We start from the raw sequence: 15,877 nt of genomic DNA on the forward strand, positions 1-15,877 counted from the left end.
ACATGCTCCATCAGAACCCTCACATATAGCACTAATGTATGTGTTTAATAAACCAATCTCACTTCCACTTTTATGTGAGCAAAACAGAACACACATACACATAGCACTGCTGCCTCACAAGGCCACAGACCTGGATTCAATTCCCACCTCAGGCAACTGTCTGTGTGGAGTTTGCACATTCTCCCAGTGTCTGTCTGCGTGGGTTTCCTCCGGATGCTCCGGTTTCCTCCCACAGTCTAAAGATATGAAGGTTAGGTGAATTGGCCATGCTAAATTGCCCATAGCATTAGGTGAAGGGGTAAATGTAGGGGAATGGGTCTGGGTGGGTTGCTCTTTGGAGGGTCGGTGAGGACTTGTTAGGCCGAAGAACCTGTTTCCACACTGTAAGTAATCTAATCTAATCTAAACATTGTGCCCAAAAACTGGACTCTACTCAACATGTTTTAGAGTACATAGGAGTAAAAACTTGCATTGTAGCTTGCTCTGGATACAAATTTGGCCCCACTTGCAACACTTTTTCTGTCTAGACCAAATGAAAAAAAATTGCATAAATGTTATAGCTGGGAAGCAATGTACAATAGAAAAGATGACAAGGAATACAAATATAACTTTTGACCTCAGCTTTGATAACACCAAAAATCAGGACAGCCTCCCTTTTAGATGAGGGGGTAACAAACTCCAACATTTAAAAGAAATTCAAAGAGTTATTAACAAACTTTTTAATGACTTTTCTTTTGATAAATTCTGCACTATTCCCTCCATTGTGAACTATTTTTCATCCCTATAGCTGTGTAATGAGTCTGCTCCAACATCTTTTTTAATATTTCAATGTAGGAGGATGAACCACTTATCTAGAAAGTAGCAGCAAACAAAAAATGCCCCTCTATTTTGCCGTCCCAAAACCAGGTCAAACTAAAACAAAAGCTTATTTTCAGCTATGAAAAAATGAGATAAATTCCAATCAATGAAACCATCTGACTTTGAAATGCAAAGAGATTATCAAAGCTTACCCTTTGTAACATACTTTCAGTCCAAGCATGTCCATTTGGTTCCACAACCCACTGCAGGACTGTTCTCAAGATATACATAAAAACATCTGACTGAAGGATGTTTACCAGACTGGCAAACAGGGGGCAAAAATGAGGAAGGACAGGAGGTGGTAGAGCTAAAACAAAGATAGTTTCATGAATATCATTATTGCAAAATGATTTCAACTTGTGCGCACTGGCTACATTTCACGTATAAAAATATTCAAAGTTAATTCATGTCTTTTGGATATAATTGACAACAAAACAAGCTAAATTTGCCTCCACACTCAAAAATACTCTCCCAATACTGCTCAAAAATCATCAGAAAATGAATTTCTGAAAGCACTCAGCAAATATTGTGTTGAATACCCCAATTCATATAACGTAAAATAATCATCTCTTGCCCCTTTCTAGCTTCCTATTGATTGCATCATGCCAGAAAAGGTTGTTAAAAATAGTTCACTGTCTTTTACTGAAGTAAATGAGAATACCTGGTTAAATACATTTAGAGACACAAGCAGTCCTCGAATTGCAAACATGTTCCGTTCCCAAGTCTATTCAAATGTCAATTTGCACAAAAATTACAGCCATTGTAGGAACAACTGCTTTATATTATCCTAAGTACAGGCATTGTTCATATATCAGATATTTAATATTATACCAGTGTACAGGATCGCGTTCATTACTTGGATGCTTGTAAATCGAGGCCTGCCTGTATATCTGACAATTGTTACTCCTGAAAGTTATAAAGGTAACTCAAACTGCAATTTAGTTGCAAGGTATGTGTAACGATCAAGTAATTTCGAAAGGTGCCTGCCGAGATCTCTCTTAATCCTGACCTGATTGATTGGAAAGTGGAGAACTTACTGATCCATCTAATATTAACACAGATCACAATTTTGAATTGTCAAATATGGAAGACAGTGAATTAAAGTAAAACACAAAGGACTCATGGAGCCACATTAGCTACCGTGTCAACAATGATATGTGAGCAGGCGACCTCCCAATCCAAAATGAAATGAAATAAAATTAACTCCAAAATTTTAACATACCCATGTCTTCTCCATTTTGCTTCCTCAACTTTCTTTGGGCTTCTTCAGCCTAAAGAAAAATAAAACACTAATATGAATTTATTTTTAGTGAGCACATTTCATAAGCACAAGCTTTTAAAAAAATAAAAAACTTTTTTTGAAGCCTTGCAAAATATATACTTATAAAAGTAAAGAAAATGTGAAACCTGGACTAAAGAAATACAGTAAAGAAATACAGTAGTTTGGAGACAAATTCAGAAATGCCTCTCCAACTGTGATGGCACAATAATAAGTCAATGAGTTCATTATTCAAGTCATACATGTTGAAAAGTGATGGGATAACAACACAGAGTGGGGAAGGGAAGAGTGGAGGAAGTAAAGAATGATGCGACAGTCAGGAAGAACAAGGCTACAAAAGGCAGGGATGATCAAGTTAAGCATCTTTGTCAACTTTTCTTCTGACACCGGATGCTTTAAAATAAATGCTTTCCTTGCCCTTTATCGGTAAATATACAAATAATCAATAGAAATAAGTAGAAAATGTTGAAAAACAGTTCCAAAGGAGTCAGTGCTAATTGATATCCTTCTACTTTCCAAGACATTTCTTCACTTTCAGTTGCCAAGGTCTAAGACCACAGAAGATGTCTGCTTATAATTGACTAGCTGTGATTTGTCACGACAGGACCAAGATTGCTCGGCTTTCAGAGAAAAAAAGATCTTAATAAAAATTAAGTTACAAAAGCTTATAAATGTGATGAAAATATTTTCTTTGATTTGAGGTCAAAGAGGGGAACGCATTTTTGATTGCGTTCAGCAGAATTTTCTACAGTAGTGTGTGTAAAGTTCAACAAGAACAGAGGCACTGCTAGATCTGGTTCTTGGGAATGAGGTGAAACAAATAGATCAATGTCAGTGGCACAGCATTGCAGGCCAGAGATTCTTACATCACGAGGCTTAAGATGACAGTGTTATATGGCAATCCATAGTAAGAATGATTAACTGGCAAAGAGCTAACTTCAGACTGTAGCAAGGATGGAACAGTACTGAATAAACTGGAACCAAAGACTGTTCAGCTTCAGGTTTTCCAGTCAATATGTTGCCTTCAAAGAGCAGATGGCACAAATACAGTGAAGGTACACCCTCAAAAGAAAAAAGCAGTGCAAATGAATTCTCCAGCTCCCCGGGTGAAAACTAAAATAGAATTCAGATAAAGAAGAAAAAGCATGCTTATGCATAGTGTCAAGTCGAAAATAAAATTGAGAAACAAGTTGAATAAAACATGTATAGTAGGGAGTAGAAAAAGTAAGAGGAGCAAAAAGGGATTATGAAAAGAGACTGGCAACTAACATAACAGAGTACCCAAGTCTTTATCAGGTTCGCAAAAAGTAAAAGGGTGGTTAATAAAAAAAACAATTAGAGACCAAAAGGTGGATTTACTCATGGAGGTTGGGGTCACAGCTGAGCTATTAAAAGGAGTATTTCACATTTGTCTTGACCAAGGAAGCAGATGGTACGCAAGCCATGGCTAACAGAAAAGGAAACCAGAGAAGGGTTCAAAATTGATAAGGAAGTGATATTGAAAAAAAGCGGACAGCACTTGAAGAATTAGTAAGATGCCAGGACCAGAGGACACGCATCCAAGGTGATCAGAAGAGACAGTGGAACATGCAGAGGCATTGGTCATAATGTTTCAATCTTCACCAAACTTAGGGGTGGTGCCAGAGGACTAGAGAATTCAATAAATTATGCCCTGACACAAAAAATATTTTGAGAATAAGCCCAGCAACTGCAGACCAGTTCATTTTATTTTGACAGTAGAAAAGCATCAAGAAACAAAATTTGTGATAAAATTAATAGACACATGGAAAAATGTGGATCAATTGGCAGTATTCAGCACCGAATTCCAAACGGAAAATCATGATAAGTTAATTTGCCGAAATCCTTTGAAGAGCTCACAGACTGGATTGATGACGGTAATGCTGATGTGGTGCTCATACACTTTCAAAAGACATTCAAATACAGTTCCACACAACAGACATTTGAGAAAAGTTATAATTCATGAAATAAAAGAAACTGTATTAACATGGATACAAAATTGACCAAATTAAAAAGAACAGAGACTAATGATTAATGGAGAATTTCCATGATGGAGTAAGGAAAATAGTGAAGTGTTCCATAAACAATATTTAGACTCTTGCTTTTCCTAATTTATACTAATGACCTAGATCTTGGGAGGGCAGCAGACAACTTCAAAATTTGCAAATGTCACAAAACCTAGAAGCATTCTAAGTTCTGAGGACGACAGTGCAGAACTTCAAGTGGGCAATGTCAAGTTGGTGGAGTAGTCAGATAAGGTTCAATTCAGAGAACTATGAGGTGATACCTTTTAGGAGAAAGAGTATGGCCAGTGAGTATAACAAAGGGTGTGCAGAAACAGAGAGGCATGGGTATACATGCACATAGGTCCTTGAAGGTGGCAGGATAGATAGAAAAGGCGGTTAATAATAGATATTGTATTTTTTTCAAAAACCGCTATCTGAAATGAGAAAAAGCTATTTTAAAACCAGTATCTGAAAGTGTGCCTGCAGCTTTGAGAAGCAAGTAACCTGATACCCATGCCAGGCATTGTGTTAACAAGTATTTGTACAAGTAGTAATTGAAATCTGTGTCACAGACAACGCGGTGCACTGATGCAGCTTTTTTTGGCAATAAGAAGTTGACTGGTCTATGGGTTAGTCATCAGTTATCAATGACAGAGATCTTTTTATCTACCAAAAACTAAACAGCTTGGAGCTGGGAAAACGTAACAAAGTAAATATTCATTTCTCCTTGAGCTCAGCAGCAATCTCTTTGTTCTCTGCAATCAAAATTCACTTTAAACCTACAGCAAATCAGTTTATCTTTCCTGTAACAATTATTGTAAATTGTGATTTTTAACAATCTTTTACTAATCAGGGAAAGACACCTGATGCAATTTGCTGGCCTCCAGAAGAGCAATGAGGATCTTCTCAACAACAGAACCGGGGAACAAAGACCCATTTTTCTCCTCAGTCTAAAACCTACTTTACCCTGTCTATTTGCGTATGTGCAAGGGGGACTCTCTAAGGGAATTAGAGTTTTAATTAGTACAGTGTACCATTAAATGCTGAATGCTTGTATGTGTTTACCTGTAACAGACATTTAATTATTTATGACAAATATTGTGATTCTTCTTTAGTCCAGAAATCTTATCCATGCTCTCTCTCAATCTGGTTTGAAAGTTGGGTAAAGTGGGTAACATGGCATTCTTTAGAAAATCTTTATCTTTTGTGATGACTCCAGAAACAGCAGTGTGTAATTTCCAGCACACTACCCTAGTTAGTTGTAACAATAAAGCACCAGTACATGATACTTCATTCACAGGGCAAGAGAATTCAAAAATAGGAGGTTATACTGAATCTCCCAGACACTAGTTAGGTCTCAGGTAGAATACTATGGAAGCTACATTTTAGGAAAGATGGGAACATATGTGACCATGCAGAAGGGTTCATGAGAATGGTTCAAGGGATGACTCACTTCAGTTGTGGAGAAAGACCGGAAAAGAGAAGACTCTCCTTGTATGGAAAAGGCTAGAAAGACATTTGCCTCAAGTTTTCAAGTTGTGAGATCTAGTCAGATTTGACAAGGGGAAACAATCCCCACTCATCAAAGGATCAAGATCAACTGGGCACAGGTTTCACATTTAGCAAATGATGTCAATGCAGAGAGAGAAAAGAAACATTTTCACATGGCAAGTGGTTAAAAAGTCTGGAATGTGTTGCTTGGAGAGGAGGCAAGTTCAATCAAGATAGTCAAGATGATCTAAACAGAAATAATGCAGAGTTTTGGGAAAAGAGTGGGAGAATGGCATTAAGCCATGATGCTCACTCAGAGCTGATGCAGACATAATAGGCCAAGCATCTTCTTCGACAATGACATAATTTTATGATATTGAAAAAAAACCATGAGATGCATGATTAGAAGGGGAATATTTCATGTTGAGAATTATAGTTTTGGTGCTCCTTATTTTGTCATCTGTACATGTCTGATTTGGCTTTAACTTAATTTATGCAAATTGAAAAAAAAATTACTCAACCTGTTCAGACATGTGATGATTGTCCTCCACGGCAGGTGGGACCTGAAACAGACCTCTGGCCCAGAACATGACAAACACTACTACAGCAACAAGACCCTTTCACTATTAAATACCTTAAATTAATAATTGAAGTATTGATGCGCGTACCTTCCACATTCATTCTATATTAAATGGATTTAACTATAAGATGTAATTACCTTGGATTGGTCAGCCCTAGAATAATGATAGAAGAAGACATTAAATTCCTTGGCACATTCAGGTTTTAGCTCATAAAGTCCTCTTCCCGTTAATCCTGGTTTCCTGTGACAGAAAAGTAAAGGGATTAAAGCACTAGTAGGCAGACAAGTAACAACAAGGTTAATTCAATTCAGTATTCAACTAATGTCCTCTTTCACAGAGTTCTATACTTACTTGAACGAGGCTACAGATTCAATAACCCTTTCCATTCCGGTCTCTTTGTTCTCCTAAGAGGGAAAAGAATCAGCAGGATGTACATCACTTACTGAACTGATTACTCAATTATATATGTTTTAAATGCTAGGTATCCTAATCTCCATTTCATTTTGGGACCATAAAATGTTCATGCCTCAAATTATCTTTTATCTATATATTTGTATTGTCTTGACCAGGTTAGGAGGGGTGAATTGATTCATTCCCTTCTCCCATTTTGTTGTGGCCACAACAGACTTGACGAGTTGACACTGTTGATTTAATATGTTTATAAATTGTAGCTCAATTACTATATTAGAAACAAGACAGTCAGGTTCCTCAGTTAACAAGAGTTAGGTTTCATTTTTTAAAAAGGCTCAAGCAAATATGTGGGAAGTATTAAAAAAAGATGTATCACAGAGCACTATTTTGGGTAAGTAATAGTTAAAGTTAGCAAAAGGAATTAGTGACAGATTGCCCAAATGTTAGTCTGTAGCTGAAGTAATTTCCACACGTTACGTTTCTATCAACATCCCTTCTAATAGTTGTTTTCGGTGGCTGGACCTCTGAGGTCAGAGAACAGCAGCAACTTCCAAAACCAGACGTTAATGCACTGGCATGCCAATCATATGAGCAGCTGCGCAGCTTAGAGAGAACACGGATCACATGTGATTGGTTCTTCTGGAGACAGTGGTGTAGATTCAAACTTCTCATTTATGAATGCTGCATTCAAAGGGACCAGGTCTTTCAATAAATTTACAACTCTGAAACACTGATGAAGGGGGTTTTCCTGGGGGCGGGGGGGGGGGGGGGGGGGGTTCAAGACTATTGCTGCTGTGGTAGATGTTATGTGTGTTTTAAATGTAATTATTTTACACCTCCAACTTGATTGAGTCTTTTGAAGTGACAAAGAAGATTGATGAAGGCAGAGCAGTAAACGTTGTCTACATGTACTTCAGCAAAGTGCTCAACAAGGGTGCGCATGGTCAACTGGTTGGTAAAGTTAGATAACATGAGATCCAGGGGAGCAAGCCAAATGGATACAAAATTGGCTTGAAGGCAGGAGACAGAAGGTGGTGCTACAGGGTTGTTTTACGGACGGGAGGCCTATAAACGGTGGTGCGCCACATGAGGGATTGGTGCTGGCCCACTGCTTTTCATCATTTATATAAAAGATATGGATATGAATATCAGAGGCATGGTTACGAAGTTAGAGGATGACACCAAAATAAGTGATGGAATGGATAGTTCAGAAGGTTACCTCAGAGTACAACAGGACTTTGATCAGATGGGCCAATGCGTGGGAGATGAGAGATGCGAGTTTAATTTAGATAAATTTGCATTCTGGTAAGGCAAACCAGGGCAGAACTTATACAGTTCATGGTAAGATCCCGGGGAGTGTTGCCAAACAAAGACACCTGTGAGTTTAGATGCATAGTTTCTTGAAAGTGAAGACGCAGGGAGACTAAATTGGTGAAGGCACACTTGCCTTTATTGGTCAGAATATTGAGTAAAGGATTTAGGACATTATGTTGCTTCTGTACAGGTCATTGGTGAGACCACTTTTAGAGTACTGTGTACAATTCTCTAGGAAGGATGTCATTGAACTTGAGAGATGCTGAAAAGACTTACAAGGGCGTGGCCAGGATGTAAGGCTGAATAGGATGGGCCATTTTCCCAGTACGTTGGAGGTTGAAGGGTGACTTTATAGAGGTTTATGAAATCATGAGGCTAAAGGATAGTACAAATAGCCAAGGCCTTCTTCCTGGGGTGGGGTATCCAAAACTAGAGGACATTAGTTTAAGTTGAGAGGGGCAAGATTTAAAAAAGACCTCAAGTGTAACTTCTTCAAGCAGAGGTTGGTGTGTGTATGGAATGAGCTGTCCAAGGCAGATACAATTGCAACATTTAAAAGGTATTTGGATGGGACATGAATTGGAGAAGTTTAGAGGGCAATGGGCCAAATGCTGGCAAATGGGATTAGGTCAGATGGGGATGTACAGTCCGTATGGACGAGTTGGACTGAAGGGTCTCTTTGTGTGCTCTATGACTCGATGCGACTTCTCTGAAAGTGCTCCAGGTTCTATCCATTCAAGCAGTTTACTTTCATTGCAAATGTAACCTTTTTGCTGCAGAAAGTAGTGCCCTTGCTTTTGAAAGGTTTTCTCTTCATGAAGTTCAAGACACTTGCATGTCCAGCTGATTATATTGTAAATTCATGAAGTAAAACATCTATCCATTGACATTTTAAGTTTTTTTTTTAAGATAACATTTCCATAACAACACAGGTTAGGAAGATTTCCAGAACAAAATGATCAACAAACTATGGAACATGATGGCACTGAAACATAAACTCATTGGTCTGTGTTGAACCAGACAATTCCAATTAAGATAGTGGTGGCATTAGTGTCTCCTAATTTGGGCTCCAATCCATGATAATAACCATGGTATATCAGTTAACAATAGGTTGTAGCTGATAGGCTGATGCCCCTGCAGTGAACATACAGAACTTTACACTTACAGTATAAAAGGGATGAACAGGGAGAATTCAGAAGAAAAAAAACTGGCAGGAAATGATTCAAACCCCGAGACAGAAATCATTCATGCAAGAAGATAAACATTTTTCTTATTTTCACAAGAGTCGTAGAGCTCTACAGCACAGAAAAAGTCTGCGTCAGCCAAAAATAACCATCTTTTATAATCCGATTTTCCAGCTTTTGGCCCAAACATATGTCTTGGCATTGCTAATGGACATCTATATATTTCTTAAATGTTACAAGAGTTTCTGCCTCTACAAATCTTAAAGGCAGTGAGTTCCAGATTCTCACCTCATTCGGGATGAAAACAAAATATCTTCACCTCCTCTAAACTTCTTGCCCATAAGATTAAACCTAATCAAAAGACTTGCTGAAAGCCTTTCTGAAAGTCATTCCAGAAAGAAACAAGACTGTTACGTCGAATTAACATGCATGCAGACAACATGGTCAATCATTGTACAAATACTGTACTCACATCTTCAGGCAATGCTTTAACTAATTCACTATGTGCCATTGGCCTTATGCATAGCTGATGAACAATTTCACGTTTCAGCTCATCTTCAGCAGACACCTGACCCACTCCCGCAGTATATCTCTCTCCTGCACAACAAAGATAAAATAATACTCACTAAAGTTAAGGCTGCAATGAGAAACAAGCATAATTAATGTCATGTGTGAAACTAGATTTCTTTCTCCACCTAGAGCATCTTTACTTAATTCACACCAGATATCAGTCAATAAAAGAGAAAGCCTGTTAGAAAGGAGCTCTATCCCTGATAATGCTATCTTAATGAACTGAAGAAATAAAGTTACTCCTACTCTCCTGGCATTAAATTATGTCAAGCTGAGTCAAGTGACAAGCGTCAAATTTGAGAAAACATCTTGAGTAGTCATTGCAAAAAATGTGCATCTTACCAACCACCATTATGATCAAGTGAAGCATTTCTTCTATCAGAGTATTGTTTTGTTGCAGGACATCCTGAAAATGTAAAGTTTAATAAGAATGCAGAGTAATTAATACCCTCAGTAATAAACTTCCATATGAAATGTAAAAATGGAAAACAAACAAAGAGTCTTAACCCTACTTCCAGACTTTGAACAAACTTGACACTTGGAAAGGCAAGGACTGATTAGGGATAGTCAGCATGGCTTTATGCTTGGGAAATCATGTCTCACAAACTTGACTAAGATTTTTTTAAAGAAGTTACAAAGAGGATTGATGAGGGCAGAACAGTAGATGTGATCTATATGAATTTCAGTAAGGCATTTGACGAGGTTGCCCATGGTGGACTGGTTAGCAAGGTTAGATCACATGGAATACAGGGAGAACTTGTCATTTGGATACAGAACTGGCGTAAAGGTAGAAGACAGAGGGTGGTGGTGGAGGGTTGCCAATAGTATGAAACAAGGTTCGGTGTTGGGTCCATTGCTTTTCGTCATTAAAATAAATAATTTGGATGTGAACAGTTAGTAAGTTTGCAGACGACACCAAAATTGGAGTTGACAGCGAACAAGGTTATCTCACAGTTCAACGGGATCTTGATTAGATGGACAATGGGCTGAGGAGTGGCAGATGGAGCTTAATTTGGATAAATGTGAAGTGCTGCATTTTGGAATAGCAAATCAGAGCAGGACTTATACACTTAATGGTTAGGTCCTGGAGGGTATTGCCGAACAAAGATACCTTGGAGTGTAGTTCATAATTCCGTGAATGTAAAGGCACAGGGAGATAGGATAGTGAAGATGACATGTGGTATGTTTTGCTTTATTGGTCAGAGCATTGAGTTTTGGAGTTGGGAGGTCATGCCACAGCTGTACAGGACATTGGTTAGGCCACTGTTGGAATATTGTGTGCAATTCTGGTCTCCTTCTTATCAGAAGGATGTTGTGAAACTTGAAAGGGTTCAGAAAAGATTTACAAGGATGTTGCCAGGTTTGGAGGATTTGAACTATAGGGAGAAGTTGAATATGCTGGGGCTGTTTTCCTTGGAGTGTCGGAGGCTGAGGGGTGACCTTATAGGGGTTTATAAAATTATGAGGGGCATGGATAAGATAAATAGACAAAGTCTTTTCCCTGGGGTGGAGGAGTCCAGAACTAGAGGGTATAGATTTACGGTGAGAGGGGAAAAATATAAAAGGGACCAAAGGGGCAACATGTTCACGCAGAGGATGGTGTGTGTGTGGAATGAGCTGCCAGAGGAAGTGATGCAGGCTAGTACAATTACAGCATTGAAAAAACAACTGGATGGGTATATGAATAGGAAGAGTTTAAAGGGATATGGGCTAAGTGTTGGCAAATGGGACTAGACTAGGTTAAGACATCTGGTCAGCATGGACGAGTTGGACCAAAGGATCTATGACTCCATACTTAAGCAACATAAAGAAATGCACTGGTATCGTCATTTTTTTTTGAAGAATTTTTGATTAAGAAAAGCTTTTCAACTTCACCTTGTTGGTGTGTTCAGAATTAAATCTTTTGCCATAGTCAGGACTATTAAATATATGATATAACTCAAATCGACAAAGCATAATCATTAGAAAATGGTTTGGATCCATCATAGATGCTCCAGCCTGAAAAAACAAAATGTACAACAGCATTTTTGACAATTTTATAACATCCATTAATACATCACAAACTCCAAATGTCCAGAGGCAGAGAAATCAAAAACGTTCTTATGCGACTGAACCAAAGAATAACTGGGCAGTAATGGTGCATTCAGACTGTTGCCAAACACAGCTCTTCTGAAGGTAACAAACCTGCACTGTAGATGGCAAAGTAATACAGTTGCCCAACATTCTAACCCATTCAACCCATCTTTTACAGATGAAAAATGATTTAAACATCAGAAATTGGTACAGATCATCCAAGTAATGCTGGACATTTGTGTCACCAACTACAAAATCACAAAGCACAGATTTAAGACAAGTGCATTCAATTTAATGTTGCAGAAGGCCAAAATCCTTTGCAAATAACTATTCTAAATTATATGATACTGTTCGAAATCTCATTCGTCATTTTTGTAATACTTTAGCTGGGATGAAGGCTCTTACCTGGAGCATTATTAAGTCTTTATCATACATTTCCACTCTGCATTTCACATTGTGATAATAATAGATCTAGAAAAAAACAGCAAAAAGGACCAAGTATTTGACAGTTCAATGATTTGTGGGCTACAGAAACACATATAACATAGAGGATTTTCGAACTAAAGAACCAAAATTTAGAAAATCCTCTATGTTGCTCTCAGGTTCATATCTTGAATATTAAAACTTCTCTTGTATTTAGGATGTGATGACCATTGTTATATTATTGCTTCAATCCCACGGGAAGAGGCTGTCATAGGGACTATATCTTATTTCACGTTTCATAATTTGGTACGACTACTAATGTTCTAATGGGACATTCAAGAGATTCTCATGCTGACAATCTTCTCTTTTCCAAATCAATTTATTTTGTAATGAATTGAAGGGAATAAATTAGTCAGATGCGTAGTGAGCCAATACAATACACAGACAAACAAACCAGCTTATCGGTCCAATGAGTAAAGTGGCCAACTGGTAACAATTAACCCAATGGTTCAAATTCCATTATGGTAGCTGATGGAATTTGAGTTCAATGAATAAAAACAAAATTAAAAGCTCATCTAATATTGACTAAACAATCTTGTTAATTGTCATGAAAATCCATCTGCTCCACTAGTGTCCTCAATGGAAGGAAACTTGCTGTTCTTAGTTGGTCTGGCTGACATGTGACAATAGACCCAATCTCCAGAACCACAATGTGGTTGACTTGGTCCTCTGAAATGGCTTAACAAGCAGTCATCTGTATAAAACCAAACCAAAAGAATCAAAATGGACAGACCACTTCACAGTGAGCAAAACATCATAACTGAATGGGAAACTCTGCCAAGACAACCATACTATATCCTACTTTCTCACACGAGGGCTTGTGCCAAAACTTTTACACTTGTTGTTCAGACAAGTCAAACAATAACAAGTGCAATAAAGATACTACCTTTGATGCCACCATTACCATTCTGGGTCTCCTGCTCCACCACCAGAGGTGGTATACAGTTGAACAGAGTTGCTCTGAGTGCACTCAACTTTGACACAAGAATGCACAAAGTCTCAAGACATCATATGAACCACAGACAAGGCAACCACTTATTGATTACCACGAACAGCAGTTCAAAAGGTGGCTCAGTACCATCTTCTCAAGGGCAATTTGAGACGGAGAATAAATTCTGGTCAAGTCCACAACATTCATAATTCTGCACCAATAACAAAAGGTCAGATATAATTGCACATAGAATTCTATTGTCCCCTATAAAATTTGGAACCTTAAATAAATACTTGTATGCTCATTTATAATCAAAACATTGTTAATGGCCCAAAACCAGGTCATAATGTTTAAAGAAATACATATAATCAGCAAGTAGCCAACAAAACTACACCACAGATTCTTTTAACAATGGTAAACTCTGCCAAGACTACCATACTATATGGTATTGGGGCAAAGTACTGACTTGGATTGAAAATTGGTTGGCTGACAGGAAACAAAGATGGAAATGTGTTGCTGGAAAAGCGCAGCAGGTCAGACAGCATCGAGGGAACAGGAGAATCGACGTTTCGGGCATTAGCCCTTCTTCAGGCTAATGCCCGAAACGTCGATTCTCCTGTTCCCTAGATGCTGCCTGACCTGTTGCGCTTTTCCAGCAACACATTTCCATCTCTGATCTCCAGCATCTGCAGACCTCACTTTCTCCTGACAGGAAACAAAGAGTAGTGATAAACGGCTCCCTTTCGGAATGGCAGGCGGTGACCAGTGGGGTACCGCAGGGATCAGCGCTGGGACCGCAGCTTTTGACAATATATATGAATGATATAGAAGATGGTATTAATAGTAACATTAGCAAATTTGCTGATGATACAAAGTTGAATGGCAGGGTGAAATGTGAGGAGGATGTTAGGAGATTACAGGGTGACCTGGACAGGTTAGGTGAGTGAACAGATGCATGGCAGATGCAGTTTAATGTGGATAAATGTATGGTTATCCACTTTGGTGACAAGAACAGGAAAGCAGATTACTACCTAAAAGGAGTCAAGTTAGATAAAGGGACAGTACAACGAGATCTGGGTGTTCTTGTACACCAGTCAATGAAGGCAAGCATGCAGGTACAGCAGGTCGTGAAGAAAGCTAATAACATGCTGGCCTTCATAACAAGAAGCATTGAGTATAGAAGCAAAGAGGTTCTTCTGCAGCTGTACAGGGCCCTGGTGAGACCGCACCTGGAATATTGTGTGCAGTTCTGGTCTCCAAATTTGAGGAAAGACATTCTGGCTATTGAGGGAGTGCAGCGTAGGTTCACGAGGTCAATTCCTGGAATGGCAGGATTACCTTACACTGAAAGACTGAAGCGACTGGGCTTGTATACCCTTGAGTTTAGAAGACCGAGAGGGGATCTGATTGAGACATATGAGATTATTAAAGGATTGGACACTCTGGAGGCAGGAAACATGTTTCCGCTGATGGGGGAGTCCCGAACCAGAGGGCACAGCTTAAAAATAAGGGGTAGGCCATTTAGGACAGAGATGAGGAGAAACTTCTTCACCCAGAGAGTGGTGGGTATATGGAATGCTCTGCCCCAGAAGGCAGTGGAGGCCCAGTCTCTGGATTCGTATAAGAAAGAGCTGGATAGACCTCTCAAGGATAGTGGAATCAAGGGTTATGGAAATAAGGCAGGAACAGGATACTGATTGAGGATGATCAGCCATGATCATGAATGGTGGTGCAGGCTCGAAGGGCAGAATGGCCTACTCCTGCACCTACTGTCTATAAAATCAACCTTAATTGGAAATGCAAAATAATTAGACAGGAAAAGCATCATCATCTTTACACAATGGCTAAGACAGGCTTTTTGCTACAAAGTCAGTTCACTTTCTATTCTACACCATCTCAGCCTGACCCTTGGAGATTTTTTTTATCTACTGAAATCTTTAAAATTCATCCCAACTTGGGAGCAACTCAAAAGGTATGTTACCATTCTCTGGAATTCATGCTGATTTCACTTGTGTTCCAGCTAATCGCAAAGATACAATATTCTGCTGTGATCCTTCCATTAGCTTTTGGTTAAAAAACTCTAATTTTGCACTGCTCGAGCACAGGTCGACCTGCAACTTCTGTGCAGCAGAAAACATATCTAACCGCCCCCCTCTATGATTTTAAACTGCAACTAAGCTGCTTTTCTCAGAACTTCAAAAGCAACAAGATTTACTATCTTTTATTAAATGAATGGTTTACTGTGGATTTCTTTCTTAAATCCCCTTTCCAACTTGGTCTTGTCCTCATTTACAGCTTCCAGTTGTTGTATGACAGATTTATCATTTATTCTATTTCAGCATTAGACCTTGTTTTATAAGGCACAGGATTGGAAGGCCATTTGGCACATCAGGTCCACTCCGCTATTTAAATCATGGCTGATGGGCATTTCAATTCTACTTACCCACACTCTCCCTGTAGCCCTTAAATTCTTGATCTCGCAAGGAATTACCAATCTCTGCCTTGAAGCCATTTAACGTCCCACCCTTCACTGCACTCTGTGGCAATGAATTCTATAGATCCATCACTCTCTGGCTAAAGAAATTCCATTCTAAATTGACCCCCTCTAATTCTAAGGCTGTGCCCACGGGTCCTCGTCTCCACACCTAATGGAAACAAATTCCCAGCATCCACCCTTT

General features: G+C 38.8%; 1 protein-coding gene across 3 annotated transcripts in view; it reads right to left on the bottom strand.

The window, feature by feature from the left end:
* Positions 1 to 15,877, bottom strand: part of ubr2 (ubiquitin protein ligase E3 component n-recognin 2) — a 140,641-nt gene that overhangs the window by 47,770 nt on the left and 76,994 nt on the right. For all 3 annotated transcript variants that reach the window (XM_043695713.2, XM_043695712.2, XM_087991297.1), the window contains 8 exons: positions 12,191 to 12,256; positions 11,588 to 11,710; positions 10,055 to 10,118; positions 9,615 to 9,739; positions 6,585 to 6,637; positions 6,371 to 6,473; positions 2,081 to 2,129; positions 1,011 to 1,165 (listed from right to left, as the gene is read on the bottom strand). In XM_043695713.2, the coding sequence (XP_043551648.2) occupies positions 1,011 to 1,165; positions 2,081 to 2,129; positions 6,371 to 6,473; positions 6,585 to 6,637; positions 9,615 to 9,739; positions 10,055 to 10,118; positions 11,588 to 11,710; positions 12,191 to 12,256 (738 nt within the window). The remainder of the gene's footprint in view (positions 1 to 1,010; positions 1,166 to 2,080; positions 2,130 to 6,370; positions 6,474 to 6,584; positions 6,638 to 9,614; positions 9,740 to 10,054; positions 10,119 to 11,587; positions 11,711 to 12,190; positions 12,257 to 15,877) is intronic.

The sequence above is a fragment of the Chiloscyllium plagiosum genome, unplaced genomic scaffold, assembly GCF_037043375.1.
Source record: "Chiloscyllium plagiosum isolate Xiang-an unplaced genomic scaffold, Cpla_swu_hap1 HiC_scaffold_10, whole genome shotgun sequence".
NCBI classification, from domain to species: Eukaryota; Metazoa; Chordata; class Chondrichthyes; order Orectolobiformes; family Hemiscylliidae; genus Chiloscyllium; species Chiloscyllium plagiosum.